Source organism: Pollachius pollachius, assembly GCF_949987615.1.
Source record: "Pollachius pollachius genome assembly, chromosome: 14".
Taxonomy (NCBI): Eukaryota; Metazoa; Chordata; class Actinopteri; order Gadiformes; family Gadidae; genus Pollachius; species Pollachius pollachius.
In genome coordinates this window covers 12870380-12897963 of record NC_136947.1, presented here as the reverse complement: position 1 = coordinate 12897963, position 27584 = coordinate 12870380, and the positions used below count along the sequence as shown (strand labels likewise).

General features: G+C 43.2%; 2 protein-coding genes across 2 annotated transcripts; both read right to left on the bottom strand.

Moving 5' to 3' along the window:
• Positions 1-674: 674 nt before the first annotated feature.
• On the bottom strand, positions 675-6451 carry urod (uroporphyrinogen decarboxylase). Its single transcript, XM_079751595.1, has 10 exons — positions 6292-6451; positions 4932-5044; positions 4167-4246; positions 3751-3813; positions 3209-3406; positions 2825-2986; positions 2397-2531; positions 2102-2202; positions 1615-1681; positions 675-1165 (listed from the first exon to the last, which is right to left on the bottom strand). The coding sequence occupies exons 1-10, from the start codon at positions 6312-6314 to the stop codon at positions 1001-1003; spliced, it is 1107 nt and encodes a 368-aa protein (XP_079607721.1). The 5' UTR covers positions 6315-6451; the 3' UTR covers positions 675-1000.
• An 829-nt stretch (positions 6452-7280) lies between these two features.
• On the bottom strand, positions 7281-26322 carry lyn (LYN proto-oncogene, Src family tyrosine kinase). The gene is made up of 13 exons (XM_079750819.1): positions 26164-26322; positions 23285-23423; positions 22960-23005; positions 22503-22608; positions 21235-21333; positions 14984-15084; positions 14545-14694; positions 13415-13567; positions 11581-11763; positions 11024-11100; positions 8609-8762; positions 8222-8353; positions 7281-7944 (listed from the first exon to the last, which is right to left on the bottom strand). Exons 2-13 carry the CDS (start codon positions 23408-23410, stop codon positions 7742-7744), a joined length of 1530 nt encoding a protein of 509 aa, XP_079606945.1. The 5' UTR covers positions 23411-23423; positions 26164-26322; the 3' UTR covers positions 7281-7741.
• Between the last annotated feature and the right edge of the window lie 1262 nt (positions 26323-27584).

Here is a 27584-nt window from a genome sequence, read left to right as displayed (position 1 = left end):
TCTTTGATTTATTTTTTAAATTTTTTAAATTGGCTCAATGAACAGGGCTTTAACATGTTTTTTTTTAGTAATATTCCTCTGGATTTATAGTGCAGCATAACACCTCCCACCCCATTCTTATCAACTCATTCACACACACAAACACAAACACACGCACGCAACAACAACGTAATACGAATCATAAACCATGTTCTTATCATTTGGACAGAGACTTCAAAACACAATTTCTTTCCCAGCTCTTGGTCAAATTGGCCAACTGTTTATCTGAAAAACAATGAGGACCAAAACAATGGTGTCTTTAAGCAGTAAAACCAGCCAGATGTTAAATAATTAGTGCTCACATAGGCCGCACCCCCCCCCCAACTAATCTTCAAACTAAACCCTTCTTATGGATTATCAGTTAACTAAATTGTCCTTAAAGAAACCCTGTGATACTCTCTGTGACACAGGGCTGGACATTGTGTGTTGTAACAGGAGGACGCTGTTGGTTACCCATGGGTTACATGCTCCGCATCTTCGCTGCGTTCCTTCTGGCTTGTCGGCCATTGTGAGCGGCGGCCTCCTCTCTGAATGCCGTCTTTGTTCTTTGGTTGAAAAAGAGAACATTGGTGGCCGACCAAAGGCTGAGACGAACCAAAGAAAGACGCACTCAGGTGTTCTGAATCAGTGTATTTTATTTTATTAGAGCTGGGTCACAGGGTGTGAGTTTCCCGTCCGTGGAACAACAGGCTGGACTACAATCCCGGGGTCCATGATCTGTTTGACCTTTTATCTGAACAATACGAAAAAAAAACGATCTAAGCCATAGCCTCAAATTATTGCAAGTATATCACATGTTAGTCGCATTTGGTGTTTTTTACTGATACAATACACGCCCTGCGGTATAAACATCACAGCTACAGCTCCAATCCTTCCGCTCCCTTTGCAGTAGCGACACACACGCTTCCTCCAGGAGACCCGCAGTCGTGACGTCCACATGTGATCATCACATCCAACGCCATCACTGCTGCTCGTTCATCTGCCGCGAGTGCTTGTGCACGGCCTCCACGAAGGCGGCCACGCTCTCGGGGTCCATGTCCGGGTACATGCCGTGGCCCAGGTTGGCGATGTACCGCTGGGTCCCGAAGCCCTCCAGCATCGTCTTGACGATCTCAGAGATACGCTCCTGGAGGTGTGGTGGGGAGGCGGTAACACATTCAGAATAACGATAATCACAACCGATAGGGGGGCAGTGGTAGAGTAGTCAGCGTGGTTAAGGTGTTCGAATCCCAGCCCGGTAGGTTCTGGGTTCGTTGAGCAATGTCCAGTCAACCCGTTAACTGCACCCTTGCCGTGACCTAGCTGCTACCTGCTCATTATAAGCTGTATCTTTAAATTCACTGTAAGGGATAAAAAAAATATGCTAAATGATCAAAACAGTAAATCGTAAATAATGTCATGCCGGTTAAGTTAACTATCATTGCACTAAACCAACAACAAACAAGTATTCCTGTGCTGTAAACTATAATCCTGTGTCTAAATTATAGTGTGTATATCTTGGGATTGTCAATTGTGTTGTAACAGCAGGTCTATTTTGGGGTCTTTCATTGTTAGAGAGTTATCTCTTGTGTTTACCTTGGGAGCATAGAGCGCACAGGGATCCATGTTGCCCTGTAGGCTAACCTTTCCTCCGGTCTGCTCGCTGAAAACACAAGGACCACTGACAGTTGGTGGTGAAACTGGAATGTGTGCTTCAAGGATAAGCCGAATGGGAACAATGCTAGCTGTGCATTACGAGGTTAGCAGGGAGGGTTAGTATTGACAAGTTTGAGCAAAACGGTCTCGTTACTAAACGTGTGTTCGCTTTTTTTTCTCACATGTTTGTTCACAATCTTGTAAAAAAAGTTGAATTGTTCAATTGTCAGTTTCAGACACTGATAAGTATGTTTGTGTATTCATTGTAATCATGTGCACAAATTACAAGATAGGAAGACGCTTTTAGCAAGCAAGGATAAGCAAGTCGTGTGTAGATATGATAATGAGTCATAACTACACACACAATATATGGAGACAGTTGGGCATTATTGCTGATTGACTTCCAGTGTATGTGTGCATTTGTTACCGTGCCAACCGCGGGTCAATGGTCCAGTCCAGACTAACGACCTCATAGTAGGACTGAGACAAGTCCTCCAGGCCGTAGTGAGCATCTTTAGCAAACACAATCTGAGACACACGCAAACGTTATAAGGGCAACAAAAGTCATCTTTAGTAAAATGGCTCCCTCTGCTGGTGGACAGCTAGCATTACAACAGTATCCTACACGAACATGTGTTCATGAATTTAGCAGGTACTTTTATTCAATACAACATACCGTGTGAGGGACAACGCCCTGTGGGCTATGAGTGAGTTGGTCTCACCATGGGTACATCCTGCCCCGTCTCCTTCAGCTGGTCCTTCACCCTGCGGGCGATGTCCCTCAGGTAGGGCAGGCAGAAAGCCTTGAACTCCACGGGCCCCAGGATCCCAGCGTGGCTCTCAAACACCTGCAGGGCCTGGTGCGTGAGGAGAAATGGTAGGGTTCACGCATCTTGCTCAAGGAGGCCTACAGGTTCTGAGGTTCATTACTTACGTTTCCATAACTCTACTACTGACTAACCTACTGCTGATCAATCTCGTTTTACACTAGGCTGTTACTGCTCGCAGCGTGAGCCTGTACCCAATTGCAATACAGAGATTATAGATATTTAAAAAATAAGGATGTTTTTCGTATTTCACACGCTTGATTTTTCCCCCCTTGATAAACAAGAATACACTTGAATTTCAAGTGTAATCTTGTTGGACTCACCTGTGCGCCCGCGGCCACCTGGCACAGCAGGTAGTCCACGACGACGTCGGTGAGCCTCTTGAGCAGCATGTGGCTGACCTCTGGGTAGCGGTAGAGCCAGCTCTTGACCTTGGAGAAGGTCTTTGAGCCCGAGCCTTCGATCATGTAGGACATCAGGGTCCACTGGAGAGAGGGGGGAGAGAGGTGAGAGGCAATGGCAGAGAAAGAGCAGGAGAGAGCGATTAGGATAAAAGAGTTTGGCTCCTGCATGGTCAGTACAAGATGCATTATGGCAGCCGAGCCATCTGGTCTTAAAACCTATCGGACCATTTTTAATAAGCTTCCTGTAATTCAGGGATTCATGAGTTCCTCTGTCTGTCTGTCTGTCTCTCAGGCGAGTCTCACCGGTGCTCCAGTGAATCCGATGAGCGGCACCTTCCCCTGGATCTTGTGTCGGGTCAGGGTGATGGCCTTGAAGACGTAGTCCAGCTCCTTCTGGACGTCCACCTTGGTCTTCAGCCGCTGGAGGTCCTCTGGGTCTTTCAGGGGGTCCGGGAAGGTGGGGCCCTTCCCGGGCACCATCTGCACCTCCATCCCCATGGCCTGGTGGAGCAGCGCGGATGGAGGGAAAATAAACAAACAGGAGCAAACAGAACGGTAAACAAAAGGAAACCAAAAGTATGTACAACACATGTACAAACCTATTTCTATAATATTTGACATTTCTGCTGATGAAATAAATCTATATCTAGGATATACTTTAGCCTTGAAAAGGAAGATATTGAATGCAAAAATAGTGCGGCAATTTGAAGAAATGAAGGGACTCCAAGACAGAACCCTGACTGACACCAGATTCAATCTTTAACCACACATAACAATGAGAAAGCACTTTTATGAAAACACATTGTACTGACTGTAACAAATGGATGTTTTAGTATTTACATCACCTGCGGTACAACCAGGATGTCTGAGAAGATGATGGACGCATCAAAGTCAAAACGTCTTAGAGGCTGCATTAAGAAAGAAAACACTCCAGTAAGAACTAAGTATGACGTACAAAGCAACATCGAGAATTAATTATGAAGTACGAACTTACAGTAAGAATTGAGTACTAAGTATGACGCCACAGTAAGAATTTAGAACGAAATACCAATCCACAATAATAAATTAAGTAATTAAATATGATTCCACAGAGCCATGGATGTTCATGAAGGAAGGTAAATATTATGATGAGAGGATTTCAATGTATTGAACGATTGAATGAAAAAGTTGTTTTGGGTAAAGGGATTTCTAAATTAAAAATAATAAACATTATTCTTATATAATCATATGTAAAGAAAGACTAGAGAAATGGCGGTGGAACCTGAAGAGTGAGTTCACAGCAGGCCTCTGGTGAGCGGCACGTATCGAAGAAGTCCTTCCCTGCCCGGAACTCCCGGAACTCTACACATGCACACACGTAAAAATACATACATAAACACATGTGGGAGTATCACGCTATGATGTGGGAAATCTTTTACATGAATTGCTACTATTTTTTGCAGACTGGCTGATCTCTGTTGTGACTGCATTGCTTCAATACTCACTTTTCCACAACTCTTACTATTGACTTCCGTGAGCTTGATTTAAATGTATGGGCCACAGTTTGTCTGTCTGTGTGTTATGGGAGAATTTTACTATACCCTTTATAATGATTATAAAATCAACATCTTGCCTGGTTTGCTATATTAATGATATAAGCGTGGAAAAACAAGAGTCTTAAGAGACTCTTGCCTCTTAGTAAGGTCATCCGATGTCAAAGTGCCACAAGAATGTTCTAATGTTCATGCGTGGGGACTAAAATGACACAAGGCCGTTTCACCCAGAGAGATTCAGATAGACACAGCATCTCTACGGTTTGTTCAGGGACAGATTACACTCCTGTCTGTCTGTCTGTCTGCCTGTGTGTTTCTGTATCTGGCAGGTAGCTGTCTGTCTGTCTGTCTGCCTGTCTGTTTCTGTATCTGGCAGGTGGCTGTCTGTCTGTCTGCCTGTGTGTTTCTGTATCTGGCAGGTAGCTGTCTGTCTGTCTTTACCTGGCAGGTAGCGGCCAGCCTGTCTGTTTGTCTGTTTCTCTGTGTGTCTGTACCTGGAAGGTAGCGGCCAGCCTGTCTCATGCACCACACAGGGACATGCTGGGTCTGTTCTCCCCGTGCTGCCCGCAGGAACGTGTCGTTCTTCAGCTGCGGGAAGTCTTTGGGTCTGGAAGAGGAACAGAGCCATGCGATGCAGCATATTGATCAGCCACTAGAACTGGAGTAGCTGGGAACCCAGGAGCATACAACAGCACCAAGGTATACGCTGCCCTCATATGTTAAAGAACTTGAAGGACATTTTTAAATAAGCTACAGATGGCGACACTTTTCGGTTGCTTGAGTTTTTTTGATATGTGTAAAAGTTCAAATTATCAAAAATATCTATAATTTAACGATTTGTATTTTAAGATGTTCAAATATGATACACCCTTCTCTTATCTAATTACTGCCTTATTTTTCTTTCCCGCCCATCATTGTTAGCAACGCACGAACTGAAGAGGAAAGATAGCCCTCCCTCTCTTATCTCTTACTGGCAGCGCTTCAACCGTTGAGTAACCCAGAAACACGCAGCAGGAGAAACATGTTTCATCGCATTTTTCCTGCCATTTCAACTACAGTTACATTAAAGGCCCCCAACAGCATGGAAGTCATGCATGATTTCGATCATATAGGCCTTACTTAGCGCATTTTATTAGTTCAACCATGAGCAATAAACTCAACAATAATGTGTTGCAATGCATATTTGATTCATTATTATCCTATCGATATGTGACGAACAACATATTGCCACCCATCACGGCTGCAGTGATTGGGCCAGGTTAATTGATGGGAACACCTGGCCAGGTGTTTCGACGTTTACATACCGAGGGGCGAAGATAAGCAGGGAATCTCCCTATATGAAGTTACATATGGAGCAAAATATTGACACGGACGTGCTTTAAGGTGGATTAAATCGTTTGATCGTAACATCCCTCCCATGACGCGCTACGAAGCAGGAAAGAAAAAGGTAAAACATGAAGTTGGAATGCGGTCGACCTTTAAATGGGATCCCTATGTAGCCCAGTACAGTAGTGGGCTTGGTCACCGACGGAGCTATGGGAACCAGTACCTTAGTGTGCTGGCTCACCCATGGAGCTATGAGAACCAGTACCCTGGTGTGCTGGGTCACCAATGGTGATATGACAACCAGTACCATGCTTACAAAAAGCAGAGATGCTAAAACACCTGCAGAAGTTGAGAACAAGTAGTCTATCTAATTCGAATTAAACGTCTAACCGAAGTGAATACTTTTGAGTCCAGAGAACGATCACGGTTACGTGTTTTTATAATGTCCTCATACTGTGCTCCTCAGTCTCTTTATCCTGTTGAAACAGTATGAAATAACATGCGTGGCTCAGCGGTAAACATACTCACAGAATAAGCTCGTCCTTGCTCATGGTGAAAAAGATAAGTTAACAGAACGGACTAGGTTCAGAGACGACGTCTTCTTGCTCGGGATGTCGCTCGCAGCCTGCTGTCATTCAGACTCAGTTACAAAACACTCGAGTCGTTACTACATCACTGCGCTACAGGCCGCGGCCATGTTGGCAAAAGTCATGTGACATGTGGTGGAAGCGCGGAATGGATTTCAAAATAAAATATTGTCTAAAGAAGTTAAAGCGCGATGATTTTCAATAGTTTCAGAACGGTCAATTAAACTAAAATTAAGCCATGTGTAAGGGCATAAATAAAGATAAACGGCACATTCAGTTTAAAAGGGCAGTGTAGTGTCTATGTTTTCCAACGTTTAACCTACATGTTCTGGTTTACGAGAAGCAATGCCCATAAATAGGCCCCTTAGCTATATGCCAAACCCAACCTGTCCGTTATGACATAAAACAGAATCAATTGCAAGTTTCTTTGGATACATAAACAGTTATATATGTTTTGTAGTTATATAGGCTCTAAATACTATATGGTAACAAAAAAATACAAGCTTAATCACAAATACCGCCGTATATTTATTTATATGTACATAGTAGTTCAATGTAACGCATCATAAAAACGATACCTGTATTTCATGTTCTGTCACAACGATTTCCTGATTAGTAAACACTTTTCCTTTTGTACTAAAAAAAATTAAGGAAACATAATTGGCATTAATTAATCAAACTGATACAAAATAATTCAAACTGATAAAATCTAATAGCAAAAACAATATTTAACAATCTCCATGCAACACTATATATATACTTCAATATGAAGTGATCATAACAGGAGCCCAACCACGTTTTAACTACAGCACATGAAAACAAGATTTCTTTACCATTTACTCTCTTAAATAATCCTATTTTAGCTGAAATAATTATTGCAATGCAGTATATAACAGTATATATATATATATATATGTGTGTGTGTATGTATGTATGTATGTATGTATGTATATATATGTATGTATGTATGTATGTATGTATGTATGTATGTATGTATGTATGTATGTATGTATATATATAGAACACCATGTAAAGTATCCCCACTTATATTTTCTAAAGTATTTTTCGTGTTCCACCAACGGTGTCAACTTTGCACTGTTAATCAATCTGTCTCTATCCTGACATTAAAGAATCTGACATTTTTATCCTGACCACCTATCGAGTTCTATCCTGTTTCTAGTGCTACAATTATTGGCTGTGTATTCACTCACTCACTTTCACTCTAATTTCAAAATAGCTTTATTGGCGATATGAATTGCCAAAGCAGTTTAAAAACTCTATCTCTCATCCTATTCCCACCCCAGACTCTCACTCCCCTTTTCTTTCTTTCTGTCACTCTCTTCCTTTCGCTCTCTGTCTTTCTTTGGCTCTCTCCGTCTCCCTGCCGCCCCCTAAGGCTGATGTTGGTACTGCGCCTCAGTGGCGGTGTAGAAGTCATCCAGAACACTCTGCATGTAGTCAAAGGTGGGCCGGTCGTCGGGCTTGTTCTTCCAGCATGACATCATGATGTCGTAGAGTTCGGTGGGGCAGTCTGCAGGCTGGGGCATCCGGTAGCCACGCTGTATAGACGACATCACCTCGCTCTTGTTCATGCCTTTTTTGAAAGGATATAAGAAGAAAAAATATCAAAATTGTACTTGAAATTGGGATGCATTAGTTAATGTTAAAATCAAGGAAGACTACACATAGACATAGTTTGAATCTTTCTTTTTATCGCCACCTATTACTACTTCTTAATATTGTCTCTACACCCAGCAGAACTATTAGGGCTTATCTTCATTTTAAAAACTAAACACTGTGTACTTTGGAAAATGTGGGATTCTGGTAGTTGTGGTTTTATAGGATTTTGGGAGATGTAACGTGATACAGACCTGGATAGGGGATCTTTCCTAAGGTGATGATCTCGTACAGCAGCACTCCGAAGGACCACATGTCTGACTTGATGGTAAAGCAGCCGTAGTTGATGGCTTCCGGAGCGGTCCACTTGATGGGAAACTTAGCCCCTGTAACACACACACACACACACACACACACACACACACACACACACACACACACACACACACACACACACACACACACACACACACACACACACACACACACACAGGATTGCGGTGCAAACATAATTAAAAATAATGTTTTGAGGAAGCAAATGTTACACAACTTTAATTTTATGCAGCGTCAGTCTCAGGGAAATAACATTGCTAAAAAGAGACTGGCATACATCATCATGGAACACTCTCACCCCACCCTACCTTCTCTGGCAGTGTACTGGTCGTCCTCGATGACCCGGGCCAGGCCGAAGTCGGCGATCTTGCAGAGCAGACCGTCGGAGACCAGGACGTTGGCCGCTCTCAGGTCTCGGTGGATGTAGTTCATCTTCTCGATGTACGCCATGCCCTCTGCGATCTTCAACCCGTAACACACACGTCAGTCTCAAAGGGCTTCGCAGGCCCTTTGACACACGGCAGCCAACTAGTGGGTCACTTCTATTGACCCAAAACCCCACCCAAATTGTTTGGGGTGATAAAACGATGAAAGTGAAGCATACCTACCTCTCTCATCTTACTCACAGAGAACACAGGAAAAAACATGTTCAGAGGTTATGCAAGTAAGAGGAGACCAGAGACTGAAGTTGATCGTTTTTATGTTCAGTGTCTGATTCATGAAGTTGATGCATTTCAGCTGAAAACAGGAGTGTTCCCTGTCCGTTGTCCAAAGTTGACTGTGTTTTTCAAGCCCTGAGATGTATATTAATACACTTTTTGAAACCTAAGGTATTCGATAGGTGTGGTCTGGCTCCATCCCTCAGTGATATGTTCAGGTTATTTGATGTTTTTAAATCCTGTTGTCCATCACGTTAACGTCATATGTACCAGATAAAGTTGATATTTAAAACATCACAACACATTTAAAACATCTTGAGATAATCATGATCGATTCTAAGAAAGAATATTGGGGTCTTCATTTGATCAAGAATTGTGAAGCTCTAATGTGACGTCTATTTTATTCAAATCAAAAACGTATTCTCAATGCGTTGCCCCAATGTGTTAGTGTGGTGATAGCAGGTGTACTGTGTAGAGGTGGCAGGTGACATAGAGGTATGTTTCAGCGCTATTATTTTTGGTTTGTTCTCCACAAATAATTGTGTGCTTTAAATATGTGCTTTAAATATTCAAAAAACGTTTGTTAATTTTGGCACATTCAATCTACAGCAATCAAAACAATATTTTGGTTATTTACCTTTACTGTGTTTTAACATAGATTCAGTGGGAAGAAAATTGCTTGCTACATACATGCTTCAGTTGGGAATTAAACCCGGGTCTCACAGATGGTAGGTAGAAATGATATTCTACCTCTCACCCTACAATGATTGCTAACCTTGCATTGGCATATGACTCAGTGGTCATGAAAATGTTTTCAGATTTAGTGTTTTGAAGATGCATTCACCTCATGAATCAGGACAAACTACTCTCCACTGCATGAAAATACACATGGCACTTTGAATTTTAGTAACAGGGATTCTTGTCCTGTATTACTTGGTATCGGATCGAAACAAACTTATATAATGAATATGCATGAGGACATTTTTTAAATCGGATAAAAAAATACATTAGCACGCCTACGATTTAATGAATGTACTGCCATGAAAAAATGTGTCTTCTTATTTGCCATGAGAAAATCACTAGACGATATGATCAAATGATGACGTCCTCTATTGACTCTTATTCACCTTTACACTGTCCAAGCTCAATTGAGCCATTAGTTGTTTGCACACATATTCTGCCTAGTGGCGTATCTTTTCGTTAGAGCGTCTTTGTTGCTTTCCATCCCGTAACATTCTTTATTGGCGACCTATTTGTGAAAATTGTGACCTTGGTTTATAAGATAAAGTCAAGTGACTTGTGAACACAGCCAGACAGCCGTCTCGCTGGTGTTAGTGGTTTTAGGGTGTGAACCTTTGATGACGAAGTATAAACCAATGTGGGACACGTTTGGTTCCTGCTAGTGACGTAGATAGGGGAACTTCGGAAATCACAGTTCCAAAATAAATCATTTTCAATTTAAGGGAAACGTTGTTCCTTTGTTTTTCTCTACCATGTTCAGTAGGATAAATAAGTCACTTAACTGTTTCCCAACAATGCGGGAAAACCCAAACAAGTGATGTAATTTATTTATTTTATTTTTATGGGAATTATAAAATGGATAGTTCTGGTCCTTAGTTCTAATAGCTCGAAGCCGTTGTAAAATAGCCTACTCTACAGACACACACCTGTGACTGAATTACAATTCATTATTAGTGTTGATGCACCACCAATCTCAAAGTATACTAGCCTTTGTTGCTTGGCAACATTTTGTGTCTTGAGGTACTACATTGATTGACGGATAAATTATGATTTCTTTACCAATTGTATGTTGCTGTGTGTAATACTTGGTCCTGATTGGTCCAAAACGTACCAAGGTTGGCATTATTTTTCATTAAAATCATTAAAACATTAAAAACCAGGGTGATAGATTAAAGATGAAAGTAACTACTATCTGTGCATTGGAGGTTACTGTGGTATATATCCCCCCCCCCCCCCTAACCGTGTGGTAAATTATTTTGCAACAGTGGGACACCCCGTGGTTATTCTCATGTAGGCCTGTTGGAGGGTGAGTGTGGAAATCACCTGTGCTGAGAAGTCGATGAGTTTGGGAAGTTGCAGTTGAGCTCCTGCGCTGCTCTTCAGGAAGTCAAGGAGACTGCCTGATGAAGAGAGACGATGGAAAGAGGGAAAATTAATACAAAGGTTTTTGGCCTATTCTACCCCATTCTTTAACTAACTTAGTTTGTGTTTAAATTATTGTGCAAATGGGAATGTACAGTTCTCTTATCAGCTGCTATCAGGTTTTAGAGTAGACTGTGTACTCAGACCACTGACCATTTTAGCAGAGTGTTAACCACCAATCACACCGATTTGACGGATGATTGTAAGTCAACAGCTGTGTGTGTGAAAGCGGGTTTGTGTGGGTGTGCGTGTGCACTTGTGTGAAAGCACACACTGCTTTTTGACTGTGTGTGTTTGCAGTTGCGTGTGTGCGCTTGTGGGCAAAGCACTCGTGCATGTGCGAGTATGTGAAAAGCACACACTGTACGTGACTGAGTGCAACTGTGCGCGTGGGTGTGTGTGTTCCCCTATCTCTCCCATATATTTTCATATCCTGTCCGTTCCTTCGGCCTGCTCACCGTTGGCCATGTACTCAGTGATGATGTAGATGGGCGGGGTCTTGGTGACCACGGCGTGCAGCCGCACCAGCCGGTCGTGCTGCAGGGTCTTCATCATGTTGGCCTCGTCCATGAAGGCCTCCGGCGACATGGTCCCCGGCTTCAAGGTCTTCACCGCCACCTTGGTCACGTTGTTGTAGTAGGCTGGAGGGGGGGAGGGGTGGAGGGGTGGTGGGTTAGATGGATGAGGGATGAGGGTTGGATGAATGGATGGATGGATGAATCAGCATCAGCCTATTGGATGTAAAAGGAGGATGGTTGGACGGATGGGTGAGTGGGTAGATGAAAGGGCGGTTGGACAATTGGTTGAGGGAGAGGTTGAAGGGATGGGTGGGTTGGTGGGTGGTTGGGTGTGTGGATGGATTGATAAATGGATATAAGAATTGCCAGCTGAATGGATTAGCAGAGGAACTTTGGGGCGGAATAGTTGTTAGATGAATGGATGAATGCACGATTGGGTGCATGATGGCTAAACGGGGGGGGGGGGGGTTGTTAGGTGGATTGCGAGAGTGGGTGTTTGAATGGCTGGACAATTTGAGTGGATGGATGAGTGGGCGTTTGGGCAGATGAATGGATGGCTTAAGTAGATTTTAATGGCGGCAGTCGTAGCAGGACAGCTCAAGGAGGAGCAGGCCTTGGGCTAGCCAGGCAGAACAGAACAGCAGGAAGTAAAAATGTGTTTGTTGTTTAAGCTTGAGAGGACACAAAACCAAAACCAACTCTCATTCACATCTCTGGGGATGAGCTGCCTCTAAGAAACCCACCTTATGATAATAGTGGCTCATGGTGAACCGCGATGTGGCGAATGTATTAATTATCACAGGACCTTTTCGGCTAATCACTGAACTCACAGTAGAAGCATTTAAACAATAGACATTGTGTTTTTGTTTCATGTACTATCTACAGTATCACTGCTGTACATTTAAAACAACACAGAGATAGCTGTCAATGATGTGAGATATGGAGAGAGGTTGCATGAGGAAGAACAGAACACAAAGCAAACAGAGATTAGAGGTTGCCGATGGCAACTGTTTGGCATCGAGCCTATTATATGAGGATACAGGTCTTCTCATTGGTAAGTCCTAACAAGGTGTGTGTGTGTGTGTGTGGTCGTGTGTGGGTGTGTGTGTGTGTGTGTGTGTGTGTGTGTTTATTTGTGTCCATATGTGTCTTTGCTTGTCTGCTGTCATGTTTGTGTGTGCGTGTGGATTGTGTGTTGAGTGTGCTTGAGTTACTACTGGTAACTCAGAATGCAAATCTCATGGTCACATTTGTCACATTTCCTCTCCATCAAAACAAGGGAAGCCTGTGACCTGACTCCAGCCGCACACGCTTCCACGTTAAACACACACAATACACTGTGTTACGTTCACAGCACATGTATTTCCCTCCGTCTCCGAGTGTTGTGGATGCACTGTTTGTGGTTTTCATTTGTTATGTCCTTTTTGTGTTTCCATTCTGCCACTGCAGTCACTTAAGTCAGACGATATAATAACACAGCAGGACATTCCTCATAAGTGCCTCCTCACTACATATGTCATGGGTTCAGATTCTTTCCAAGACTGTGGTTTTCAAGCCCTGAGATGTATATTAATACACTTTTTGAAACCTAAGGTGATCGATAGGTGTGGTCTGGCTCCCTCCCTCAGTGATATGTTCAGGTTATTGGATGTTTTTAAATCCTGTTGTCCATCACGTTAACGTCATATGTACCAGATGAAGTAATATATGCATACGATATCACAACACAAAGGTATGTGACATCGTTGTACGACGTGTGTGCTTGCTTCCTCACCCATCCAGACTTCTCCAAACTGCCCAGCTCCCAGCTTCTTCACCATCTTGATGGAGGTCTTGGAGATCTCCCAGGCGTCCTTGTCCCACGGCTTCTGGGCTCGGGGCTTCTTGCAGGGATGCAGCGGACGCCCGCACAGCCCCTCCGGTTGTTCTGGGGGAAGCAGCGGAGAGGAGGTGAGGACCTGCACACGCACGCACGCACCCATGCAACCACACACGCACACAACAACGCAACCACGCACGCACGCACGCACGCAACCATGCCCGCAACCATGGAAACACACAAGCACGCAACCACGCACACACCCATGGATGCATGCATGCACACATGCGCGCACAATTCTTTTTTCTGTCTATAAATGTCAACAAATAAATAATCATGATTATGATAAATAATGCCAAATGCACATCACAAGTTCCAAGAGCGTTAAGGGAAGTTGTGAATGCGCTTGCTTTCTCTGACAAGCAGCCATGAAAAACATCCAAAGTAGCCATAAAGAAAACAGTAAAAAAAAAAAAAAGGATCCGTGAAACAAATTATTTGAATGTTAATTTGTAAGCAAATTATGTAAGCAAATCATTGGTAATTGTACTCAATTGAAAAAGCAAAATTGTCTTAATTTGATGATCTGAATTTCGTACAGACTAATCGTTCGCAGCCTTAAAGCCTCACTGCCAATGTCTTATTTAGAAGGCAATCACACTTTCGACTTAGGTTGGCAAATTTTTGCTTATAATCCTTTGGTTGCCAGTTCGAAAACTCTGCTGCGCTGGTGTGATGTCAGAAAAATGGTGATAGGCAGGTTGATGCTTACACGCACACAAGACATCTAAATGATTACTCCAAACACACGTGTATGGAAGCACACGCATGTCACCTGGGTTATAGACAAGGTGATATACAGATATAATGTGTATTTGAGTACACACAAATAAAAATATGTAGGAGAAATGTGCATGTAGAAGGTTAAACAAGGTGGGTTGAAAATGTATGTGTGTAATGTGTGTGTGTGTATATATGTATGTGTGTGTGTGTGTGTGTGTGTGTGTGTGTATACATACATACATACATACATACATACATACATACATACATACATACATACATATACATAACCTTCTACCCACCCTCGTAATATCGGACCATGCTGCCGATGTCGGGGAAGGTGATCTTGGGTGAGATGTAGCAGCCACCGTTGTCCAGCGCTCTTATTTTGAAGTGCTTTACTATGTCACTACCCTGGGGGTCGACATCCCTGACGGAGAGTGAGTAACTTCCTGTTTCAGAGAAAGAGAGTTAAAAACACACATGCTGGCATGCACACAAACATGCACACATGCACGCATGCACAAACGCACATACACACAGTGTTTTGGTCTTTAGTGAAATATTGCTACTGCCAACAAAGGTTAACATTCTCTCTCTATCTCACGCTCTCTCTCTTGCCCTCTCCGTCTGCATATCTGTCTGTCTCTCTCTCCCGCCCTCTGTCGCTATCTCTTTCTTCCTCCCTATCTGTCCCTCCCTCCCTTCTATCTCTCTTAAATGTGATTGCTATCACCCCACCTTTTACGGTACTCTCCCGGATGAGATACGAGCCCGGTCGGTTGGCAGGACTCAGCAGCTGTCTCTCTGCGTCCTTTCGATTGATGTCCTTGAAGAACCACCTGTAGGAGACCATCATCAGCACAATTCAGTTCCATCAGCACCCTGTTCACTACCATCATCACCCTTTTCACTACCATCAGCAGCCTGTTCACCAGCAGCCTGTTCACTACCATCAACACCCTATTGACTACCATCAGCAGCCTGTTCACCAGCAGCCTGTTCACTACCATCAACACCCTATTGACTACCATCAGCAGCCTGTTCACCAGCAGCCTGTTCACTACCATCATCACCCTTTTCACTACCATCAGCAGCCTGTTCACCAGCGGCCTGTTCACTACCATCAACACCCTATTGACTACCATCAGCAGCCTGTTCACCAGCAGCCTGTTCACTACCATCAACACCCTATTGACTACCATCACCAGCCTGTTCACTACCACCAACACCGCACCAGGCGCGTGCCGTCCATATGGGCAGTTGGGGCCAGGCCCGCCGACAGGGGGGGACAAACGGGTACGTTGTCCCGGGCCCTGGACTGGCCCTGGAATGGGGGGGGCCCATAACTGGACCCCCATGAAGTTGGGATTAATTATTGTATGTATACTTCAAAATGTGTTGATTTAGAGAAGAAAAGTGCTTTATTTGCATTCAATTAATGACTCCTAGATTGTTTGCCTTCATTGCCCTTGGAAAAACGGCCAATAACCCCCTATCACCCCTATGCCAAAATGGTTTGGTCTTTGGAGAAGAAAAAAGACGACATCATTCCATTAGTGGTCAGTGCGCGAGTTGATTCAACATGCACAAGTCAGGAGCCCTGAAAAAAAAGAAAGGCGAAAAAGAGGGGAAGAAGCCGAAAGCCTGAGGGGATCTCTTTATAAATATTTCAGAAAAGACTCAGGTGATGCTGCAGGTACCAGTAAAGGCAGCTGTGCAGCACAGCCAGGTAAGACACGGCCAACTTTTTCCAGCCCCGTCGTCAAGTAACACAGGCACAGGCGGCGTGTCAAACATATTAGCGCAGCACCACATGAGCAAGTCACACGGAGATCAATATCAGACAGACAGGGGGCATTGAATAATTTGATAACCACAAAGGCTTTATTACACTGTGTTTCATACGCCTATATCTAATTGAATCTTAGAATATGCACATTACCCCGCAAATAGGCCCATGTCCAAATCAAATGTTTCAGGCAGGCACGCGCTGCGCACTCCAATCAGGCTGAATTGATTTGAGAATCATTCCCAGTCAGCTGAATTACAGCCAGTGTAACGCGGCTCATGGTTTAAAATAAGCCAGTGGCATGGCAACATATGAAATTGCCATTTAGATAGAGTTGGATGTAACGAATGGGTTATAAACGTGACGTTTTGGGGTAGCCTGTAACTTAGTTTCTGATTGCCGTTAACTTGAAACTCGCCAGATGAATGGGCTCCGCCTTGTTCCCCAAACATTCTCTGGAAGTTCAGCGGACATAAACGCGGGTCTGGCGATAAATAAAAGTACCCTTGACATGATTCCCCTTGGTCAAGTGAAAGATGGTCGATGAAATGTGCAGTTAATGAGCTCTAAGTGAATACAATAGCGTGAGTTTTATTGTGGTATGATTCTGAAAGCCATAACTTCACTCAGTCCATATCCATAGCCTATCCAATTAAAGTTGTAAATAATCCTTTTGGTTTATCCGTAGTAAATGGGCTTGTCATCCCGACGTCATGTGTTTGGGAGCTGCACAAGGGAATTCTGTGGTTGTGTTTCGGCGTTTGACAATTTTGGGAACAAAAAAAAAACCTTAGATTTTTTAACTTTTGTAGTCTTTGGGATAGAGTTAGCCAAGTTGATCAGTCTATTCTTTTCTGTGTTAAATCGTCAAATTAAGGGGTTTTCAATTTGTTCTTTTTTAAATGGTTCATTTTGACCCCTGTTAATTTAGATATAGCCCTTGTTATCGAAATATGTTCACCTTTATAGGAGAGGCTAGAGAGGATGAGAGAGAAGAAGAACAGGCTACCAAACAGGATGAGAGAGAGGAAGAACAGGCTACCAAAGAGGATGAGAGAGGAAGAACAGGCTACCAGTGAGATAGAGGAAGAACAGGCTACCAGTGAGAGAGAAGGGGAGGAGAGTGAAGGGAGAGAGAGAGAAAGACACAGTGATTCAGGAGGAGTGGATCCATCCCCCAGAGTAGAGGAAGAGTCAGAGGTTACCAGTGAGAGACAAAGTCACAGCGAAGGAGGAGGGGCTCATTCCCCTGATTACCATGACTTATTATGGCCAGCAAAAATGGAAGATGCTGACAGAGTAACTGTTGTGCGTGCATTAGCAAAAAGAATCCCATTTTCAGAGATGGCAAAAGAGTTGCCAGCAGATGCAGAAGGCAGGGCATTTCCCCACTATTTAACATATTCTTCCTCTCACAATGGACGGGAAAAAAACGATAGGGACTGGATTCTCTATAGCAGGACGAAGAAAGCCTTATTTTGCCTTCCATGTTTACTTTTCTCTCATGAAGTAGAGAAAAGGTCAACAAGTGCACTAAATTTTACAAATGGGATGCAGATTTCCAAAGTCAAATACAAAAAATTATATGAAAGATTCCCAGAACATGAAAGAAATGTGGCACACAAACATTGCTATTGGAAATGGAAAAACCTGTAACATTCTGTCTTGCATACAGCTGGAATTGATAGTGAACAACAGAAATTGCTGGACACAGAAATTGAAAAAAACAAAGCACTACTGAAGCGACTGCTGGATGTGACCCTGTACTTGGCCTTCAGAAATATGCCATTCAGGGGCAGCTCAAACAAAATTGATGAACCAGATAATGGTAATTTCATGGGCTTAATTGAGCTATTATCGAGGTATGACGCTGTCCTAAAGGATCATGTGGAAAACATCAGACAGCAGCGGCTACAGGGCAAAAGGCTGCAAGCACATTACCTCTCACCTGACAGCCAAAACGAGTTCATTGAACTTTGTGCACAACGTGTCCTGAAGGCTATTTTGAAGGAAAGGCAAGAGACCTCATTTTATTCAATTATGTGTGATGCAACCCCAGACATCTCTAATGTGGAGCAAAATGTATTGTTACTGAGGTATGTCAGTCAAACCTCCACTGAAAATGCATGGGAAATTAATGAGCGTTTCCTTCAGTTCAAAGATTTTTCCAAAAAAACAGGAGAGGAAATAGCCAACATGATGGAGGAAGCACTTGACCAGCATGGAATAGACCTAGCTGATTGTAGGGGTCAGTGCTATGACAATGGTGCAAACATGGCTGGAAAGGTGAAAGGGGTGCAAGCGCGCATACTAGATAAGAACCCCTTTGCCAGATTCTCCCCATGTGCATCTCACACCTTAAACTTGGTTGGTGTCCATGCTGCCAGAGCTTGCCCAGAAGTTGATCTTTTCTTTGGCTTTGTAAATCAGCTGTACAAACTGTTCAGTGGAAGTCCTCAACGGTGGGGAATCCTCAAAAAGTTTTGGGATGTTGTCTTCACCTCTTATCAGACACGCGATGGAGTGCTCGGATTGAAGCTGTGCGCCCAGTGGCAAAACATTTGCCAAGCGTGATACAGGCACTTGACACACTCATTTCAACAGGAAACCTGAGCAATGACACAAAAGCTGAGGCACATGGGCTGAAAACCTACTTTCAATCCTTTAATGCTGTTTTGCTCCTCACATTTTGGATGAAGGTGCTACAATTTATCGAGGACAGGAACATTATAAGTCAGTCCTCAACAATCTCATTGGATGTCCAAGCAGCTAATATTAAAGAGTTGGAGGGGGAGATTGCATTATTGCGTTCCTCTTGGAACAATTTTTTGAAAGAGGCAACTGCTGTTGCCACTGACATGGGCATCAGTGCCAAGATTGAAGTGAAGACTCGAAAGATGAAACGCTTTTTTGATGAACAACAGACAGAGACAGAGGTGCAAAGCCCAGAGGACCTCTTTCGGGACAAAGTGTTTAATGCTGCAATGGACAGTATAATGTCCCACTTAGAAACAAGATTTCAGTCCATGCAGCAGATCTGCAGTGAGTTCTGTGTCCTCTGGAAGTTCAGGGAGATGCCGGAGGACAGCATCAAGGAAGCCTGCAAAAATCTCACTGAAAAGTACAAGAGTGACCTGACGGAGTCCATTCAAGACCAAATCCTGCACATTAAAAAAATATACAGTGCAACATTCAAAGAAAATCTTGGATCCCTGGATCTTTTGAATGCCATATACGAAATGGGGCTTCAGAGCATTTATGGGGACCTCTGCATTTTGCTCAGGATCTTCCTGTCCATGCCTGTGACTGTGGCTGGAGGTGAGCGAGCCTTCAGCAAATTGAAGCTAATAAAAAACTACTTGCGCTCAAAGATGTCACAGGAGAGGCTCAACCGGCTGGCAATGCTTTCCATATAGCACAAGCTTGCAAAGAAGCTGGACTTCAATGACCTCATTGATGACTTTGCCACCACAAAAGTCCGGCGCATGGCATTTCGCACCTAAATAGTTGCATACAAAGTTAATGTTAAAATGTTCAAATAAATTGTTTGTTGAGTAATGAGTATTTTTTTGAATTTCCGTCATTTAAGGGTAGGGTAGGGACTGAGAAAGTAGAGGTGTGTGTCGTTTTTTTTTTTTGGGGGGGGGGGCCCATTGAGAGAATTTTGTCCCGGGCCCAGCCAAACCTGTCAGCGGCCCTGGTTGGGGCAGCGAACTACTTGCAAAAGCATTCAAAAAAATATCCTCAGTAAATCATTTCTCCAAGTCTATTTTGAATTATGTGATTGTCACATTAACTATCTATAGTTTCTGTAGGCTTCCGACAATTATTGGTCTGTTGACATTAAATTTTGGATGATGGTGGCGATTCTAGTTCCTTCCAGCGACCGCGTTCCTCCCAATGTTTATCGCATAACCCTGAAGGCTGCAATAAGAATTGCAATCTGCGCTAAAAGACGCCTATATAGTATTAAAGTAGTCTGACCAATGGTCATATTCTAGAACTGTTGTTTAAACTCAAATTATACCTCTAGTATCTGACATTGTTTCTATATCAGATGCAGATATGGTGAGTTGTGTTGCACCTGTGATTAACAGTGTGGAGTTTCTGTTAAAAAATCCATTTGTGAGGCTTAAATTGGAAGAGAAGTTAGCCATCATACAACTTGGCCCAAACAGACCAGACATAAACATTATCCAACAAACAAAGGGTAGGGGGAAAACTTACAACAGCACTTTCTCCCGAGCATGGTATGAAAATAAATAATGGCTATGTGGTTGCTCAAAGAGAAACACAGTTTTTTTCCCATGTCTACTTTTTCGAGCAAGTGTGTGCACAGGACAATGGGATATATGGACCACGGGTGTGAGTGATGTGAAGCATATAATAATATCTAATACAATATTCTATGTATATAAAATATACATATTAAAAAAACTTAAATTGTGGGTGTTGTCAACGCCAGTAGTTTCTGCTCCACTGAAATTTAGGGTCGCTGCACGCTACTGATCAGCACCCTGTTCACCACCACTAGCACCCTGTTCACTACCATCAGCACCCTGTTCACTACCATCAGCACCCTGTTCACTACCATCAGCACCCTGTTCACCACCACTAGCACCCTGTTCACCAGCACCCTGTTCACTACCATCAGCACCCTGTTCACTACCATAAGCACCCTTTCCACCACCATCAGCGCCCTGTTCACCAGTACCCTGTTCACTACCATCAGCACCCTTTTCACCACCACTAGCACCCTGTTCACCAGCACCCTGCAGCCCACCAACCCCATGCTGTGGCCGGTGTTTTGTTGGGGCAAGCACCGTAACAGGTTGTTTTATTCACCATCCAGTCAATTACTGAATACTTATCCCACTACTGATACTAAAATCCAAATCTTACAGTGAATGATGATTATAAATATGTTTTTAGATGCGTCTGATTAAGAAGTAAGTAGGGTCGAGGGTGGCCTACTCATGGATGCTTACAAACAAACTGCGGATTTATGGGGGGCTTTGAATCCCATAATAAATACAAATTTTGAAAAGTCTTTCAAAATGAAAGTTGAATATTAACGGGAACATTCTCAGAAGAGCTGTTTGGATCTCAAATAGTCACTGACGTTAACAGAAACAGACTCCTTCAAAACAAAACTGTTGTACGCCAAAGTATTTCCCGATAAAGCTGGATAGGCTCTTACTCCTCAGTCTCCATGGTGTTGTCCTGTGCCACGTAGTTGGACGGGATGAACCCTTCTCTATTGCTGCTTATGGATTTGGCCCTCCACCATTCTCCACACCTGGAACAACAAAGTGGTCAGCTACATCTCTCGTCCCCATCGCTCGCGGCTACACGTATTCTGTAGGGCACGTACATCGCGACGTCACATCGCAATGACCACAGCCACTTGAAGAGAATTGGAATGTTAGTTATTATGTTGGTAGTAACAGATGCAAGGAATATAAGGAAACAATAGATTGCAATAGGTCATGGAACACCATTTTCTGATGCTTAATGCACATCGGGATATCACTTCATAACATAATGAGAAGAACGTGATGCAATTCACTAGAACATATCTTATCTTTTGGGTTTTTTTTGTTTCATTTGCTTATTTGTTTGTGACAGCATACCCCTGACGCTTGTTTGGCATAAGGCGTTAGATTATAAAGAACATCATTCATTTCAGCATACATAATGCACCTACACAAACCAGTTCACATATTTGTATATTTATTTGAGTCCATCTCTGCTATGTTTTCAATACAGGTGTGGCTGAAAATGTAACTTATAGGTATAGTGTATTCCATTTTATGAGGGGGGAAATGGAAGGGCTTCATTATCTATAAATATATTTTTTATATAGTTATAATGAATTAATTAAATACGTATTATATGAATAATGGATACATATAACATAAGTAATTATAACTCATTAATTATACATGACCTTTATTAGGTTATTGATGTTTGTCTTCTCTCCCTGCTGTGTCGGTAGGTTGTCAATCCATTTAGTATATGTTCCCCCTGCTGACCCTCTGCTTGAGGTCTAAAGCAGAGGGTCGAGTTTCTGTTCCTGTTTTTCATTCTGCTGGCCTTTTTTATGTTGAGCTACATTTGTCTTTATATTATTTTGACGTTGGTTGTATTCCAAAGCTAGCTGGTCATTATAAAGAAATAAACCCAGATAGGGTGATGCAGGACTTCCTCTGTTACACGGCTACTTATTAAAGGTACTAAACATTTGACCCAAAATATAACAAAAAAATTATTCTATTGATTTGAAAATGATGGGCGCATCGAAAAGGTTACATCCGCTACATTCAGGAAATAACGAAGAAATACAATTTTAGTACTTTCTCACTACCTGTTTTTATATCTGCAGTCCAAACGAAACTGCATGCTTTCACAACGTTAACCCAAAGTGTGAGAAAATAAAAGTGTAATTATCGCTCCGTTGGGACTCACTCCTCCAGCACCATCATGGTTTCTCCTTTTTTGAAGCCCAGGTCGTCTGGGTGGATGGCCTCATAGGGGTAGAGCGCCACCACCACCTTACTGCTGTTTCCCTGCTCTGAGATACACAACCAACATGGATCATAGGGATAACAGATCGGACAAAATGAAACTACTGATTCATGTATTCATGTTCTTACATTGTATTGGCACCTTATTTTTCAACAAAAGAGTCTATTAATAATAGTTGTATTTATAAAGTGCTTTTGTAATTATTCAAAGACATTTGAGAGACAATAACCATTAACCACCTACAAGTCTAAAAATAATATCTATTAATGTCAACTTGAAACATTTCAAAGCAAGCAGTTCCTGAACAGAAAGGTGAGGAGAGTTTGATATTAAAAGCAATATAAAAAAGGTGTTATGAGTGATGCTTGACATTATGTAATCTGCGTCGACGCCATACCTTCCATCCTCTGAAAAATCTGCCCGGGAAGAAGCTCTGATGGCTTCTAAACGTAGGGAGATCAAGAGTATGAGTGAGCACGCTCTCACTCACTCATCACTCACTCACACACACAGTCCAACTTTGTCGTGCTGTTGCCTTGGAAATTAAAAAACGAACTTCTTATAGTGAAGCAGTGTAATTCAGTGATGTTATCCAACTGAATGTCCCTGAATCACCAATCTCTGATTTCATTGTAAGGCATTATAGAAAAAAAGTACCCACTGACTGACTGTAATAGAAGCTAGAGTAGCTTGTAACCTTCTAGTGCGTTGTTGCTACTTACTCCAGGTTTATTCCTGTTTAAGGTGGGGTCGCGGACGTAGACGGTCTCGGAGCTGCGGTCGGGTGGAGGGGGATCGCGCTTCCCCTGGCTAAGTCTCTCGCTTAGCTTAGACTTCTTACAACCCATGCTCCTCCTTTTCCTGATGGAGGGGGGGGAGCAGAGAGGGGAAGGAGGAGAGGGGACGAGTAGGTGGAGGAGAGAAGAGGGGGAGGAGGAGGAGGAGGAGGGGAGAGGTGGGAGAGGGGGAGGAGATGTGGAGGAGAGAGGTGGCGGAACAGGGGAGAGAGAGGGAGAGGAGAGAGAGAATGAGGAAGGAGTTTGGTAGAGGGGTATGGGGGAGGGCAGAGAGCACAATAGTGGAGAGGATAGAGCAAGGGAGAGGGGGAAAGGAGGGGAGAAAGGTAGATAAGGTGAGGAGAGACAGGGGAGGAGACAGAGGAGAGGAGGCGGGGTGGTGGAAATGAAGAGAGAAAAGGAGAGAGATTGAGGTGAAGGCAGACAATGCCTGATGCACAAAGTTCAAAGTAACATTACAACAATATGTTATGGTGGTTGTATTAACAGCATGATTGGAAATAGCCTTTGACTTTAGGAAAAAAAAGAAATGCAGGTGCCGCCACGAACGTTTCAAGAATGGTTTCGTTTCTGCGCCCACTTCTCTTCTCGGTGCAGTTGGTAATGTGGTTGCTATTCTTCAACTGAATTTCTTTAAGTTTCACCTTTTTCAGTAGACAGCATCTGTTCTGGCCACTGATAACATAAAAGAAGCCTAAAGTACTAATTTACGTCAGTCATTTTCTTTGTGTTCTGTTTCTTTTGTGTTTAGAGCTGTTCTCTTAACCAGCAGGCAGCTTTGCGCTGCACTGACACACACACACACAAAGACAAGGACACACACACACACACACACACACACTCATACACAGCGAGACAAGGGCATACAGCCACATACACATACACGAAACTCGAGACAAGGTCTAAAGCCATGCACGCTCATTAACGCGCACACACACACACACACACACACACACACACACACACACACACACACACACACACACACACCATCACAAAAATCACACATTGAGCCAAGAACATAAAGTCACCACCACACTCTCACAAACAGACACACGCTGACACTCACACCCAGAAACACACGATCTATGGAACTTGTGACCAGTTTCCTTTTTTAGAGCTTTACAAAATCGAAATATTTCCGCTCATTACAAGTAATGTGGTTCTATATAAACCAGGGAACGTGCTTAATATCATATAGCCTCTCATTACAAGTACTGTGGTTCTAAATACACCAGGGACAGTGCATGTGATCTAGCACTCCTTACAAGCAGGCTACTGTGGTTCTGAATACACCAGGGACCGTACTTAATTTCATCTAGCCAATCACAATACTCAAGTATTATGGTTCTAAATACACCAGGAACTGTGCTTAATGTCGTGTTTCTTAAGGCCAGAAAAGTGACGTAGAAGTGTTTTTTTTTTCGGGCCTCATTGTATTCTGTCAGTATGAATTCACGCTGGGAAGGTTACTGATGTCTAGTGGTCAAACCTGTTCTCATGTTCATGGATCTCACTTGGGTGAATTGAAAGGAGAGATGAAGAGGGAGGTGGGGAGATGGTGGGAGAGGGAAGGGAGAGGGAATCAAAGAGCTGAGAGGGAGGGAGGGAGGGAGAGCGATAAAGAGGGGGAGAGAGCGAGAATGGCAGGAAGAAAGAGGAGAGGGTGAAGAGTTGGAATATTGGACTACAATATTGAAATATGTATTTTAATTACTTTGTCAATTACTTTACTTCGCCGCTGTCGGGGGCTGAAGTCTAGCTAGCAACTGTTTTCGCTAGTTCTGAATTTAAGAGGGCAGCAGCCTTCTAGAATTAATCAGTAGCCTTCGTATTTGGACTAATGTTTAACAGCAGTAGTGCGATAGTGACCCAGGTAACTGTGAAGGTTGGTTTCATACTTCCACCTTCGTCTCAGCTTACCGCTCGCCGCGGTGACAGCACCGCTGAGCAGGTCGATCGGAGATAGACTCGTGGGTGGCGGAGATCCACAAACATTTGCTTTCGTGCAAGACAATAAATATATCCATATTTTACAGGACGTGGGGACCTTTTGCAACTTTTTGTGGAATGCGCTCAGAATCACTGACATAATGTATGGACGGATGGGAGGATGATGGATGTTTCGACTACAGAGCGTGCTTAAAGGATAGATCGATGCGTTTAAAGTAGAAACAGTAGCTGTTCATAGTATTTAGTGATCAAAAGTGATCACTAAATGTGATCAAACAACGCATCCAACAAGAACCAAAGTCATTGGCACCTAAAATATTGTTCACGTCACATCTCGTTCACAACACGTAGCCTATAAGCCCCACACATAGTTAAAGGGTTGCGGTACTGTGTCGGCATGCTGATGACAATGGCCAGTAAATGGCCAGAGTGCAAAGATAATATATGAGCTGCAACTCATCAGAGCCAGCATCAGTTCACTAAGACAGAACAACAGCGCACGCTCACTGCCTGGAGGAATTAGAGGGAGATTATGTTAAAACAAGGGAATGGAGGAGAGGAGTGGAGACGGCAGTGTGTTAAAGTGTAATAATTCGCTATAATAAAAGTCCAAATGTCTTTCTTTGTCGTTTTACTCTTCAACTGAAAGTGCACTATTCCGTTTGCTGTGACGCAGCTTGTGCAGTCGATACACGTTTTTTCCTCAGTATAGAAATACTGACTCACTTTTGATCTGAATTTCCAAACGATAACCTCTGACGTTTCCACAAACACATTTCGGCTACAACATGTACCGATGACTTTCCTAACAATTAATTCAATAAAAAGTTAAATGTTGTAATGCCACTTACCTTTCTTTAATTATAAATATTCCTGATATTTGACCAGTTGTTTATCTTGATATATTTCGTCCGTACGTTTTTTGCGATCTTCTTGTCTGACTTCATAGGACTTGATAAAAGAGACGCATCGAGCGAATGACGAGCTGGCGGAGTCGTGCAGTGGCCAGCTCTGCCGCAAGCTTTGAGCCGAAGAAATGAGGAACCACAGGGGACTTTTTTTATATGAAACCGACACTTCCTGGTACAGCTGTCTGATGGTGATTTACATCTTCAGCACAGACACACGAACACAGGCCCGGAATGGCTAATCGGGAGGACCTGTCCCGGTTGGCCGGTCTGAGTTTAGGGCCGCGACGGCAGGTGTTCAATTGGTCCACTTTGAAATGTATTTTGGGCCGCGGTGCGGGGCCACCCCCTAGTGGTAGGAGCCTCACAGCGCCCAGTGCCCACTTGCCGTTGCATTTGGGTCACGCGATGAGCAGGGGCGATTCTAGGGTCAGAGCTTTAGAGGTGCTGAGCACTCAATGAGCCCCACTGCCACACCACCCACCCTTTTTTCACACAAAAACAAAAAATATTTCTATTGAAAAATAACTTCATAATTTTAACATTGGTTCAACTAACTCAAAAGATTTTTTTCTTTTTTTGGAGCCCTTTCCAGAAGTATGTAAGTATGTTTTGGACATTATTTAACAATTTCAAAGACGAACAAATATAATTTTTAGAATAACATTTCTTACTCCCAAGTTTTAGGGGTGCTGAGCCCCTTTTTAGGGGTGCTTCAGCACCCCTAAAAATGGGCTAGCCTCGCCCCTGGCGATGAGCAAATGCCCCCCATTAGGACTCCTTGTCCCCCCCCCCCATCAAGACTTCTGCGCAGGGGGGCGGTACGGGCCTGAAACTCCCGGGCTGAAAAAGGGTACCACTCCGGCCCTGAACATACACGTGGACCGTAGCACACACACGCGTGCACACACATATCCATACACCACAGACACACACGCATATGCACGAACGCATAAAGATACACACGCGCAAACACACATATCCACACACACACACACACACACACACACACACACACACACACACACACACACACACACACACACACACACACACACACACACGCACGCTTACTTTACCAGGGGACTATCGGTTTTCGTCGAGTGTCGGCCTCTATTTCTGGTCATTTTAAAAATACAAAATCATAATACATAATACAATGTTTAGTTTTAAGTTGTTTTGTCATAATATAACTTCAAATGTTTTTTTTGTTTTTTTTTAAAGAAGTTGCCAAGAGGGGACTTGAATCCTTAAACGATATTTACATGTCAAAGAGGGAACTCCATTCACTGCAGCAGGGAAGAATATTACCAACTTGAAATACATCCTTTTAAGATATATTTAGACCAGTTAAAAATTGTGCG

Bases quoted from the DNA above. Each gene is read 5' to 3' on its own strand.
- lyn (XM_079750819.1), bottom strand. From the start codon at position 23,410: ATGGGTTGTAAGAAGTCTAAGCTAAGCGAGAGACTTAGCCAGGGGAAG. The intron at 14,695-14,983 runs GTGGGGTGATAG...TCTCTGAAACAG, and splicing joins CCGGGAGAGTACCGTAAAAG to GAAGTTACTCACTCTCCGTC. The intron at 11,101-11,580 runs GTGAGCAGGCCG...TCTCTTCATCAG, and splicing joins CACTGAGTACATGGCCAACG to GCAGTCTCCTTGACTTCCTG.
- urod (XM_079751595.1), bottom strand. From the start codon at position 6,314: ATGAGCAAGGACGAGCTTATTCT. The intron at 4,247-4,931 runs GTACAGACACAC...GTGCATGTGTAG, and splicing joins GGCTGGCCGCTACCTTCCAG to AGTTCCGGGAGTTCCGGGCA. The intron at 2,532-2,824 runs GTGAGTCCAACA...CTCACGCACCAG, and splicing joins AGGTGGCCGCGGGCGCACAG to GCCCTGCAGGTGTTTGAGAG.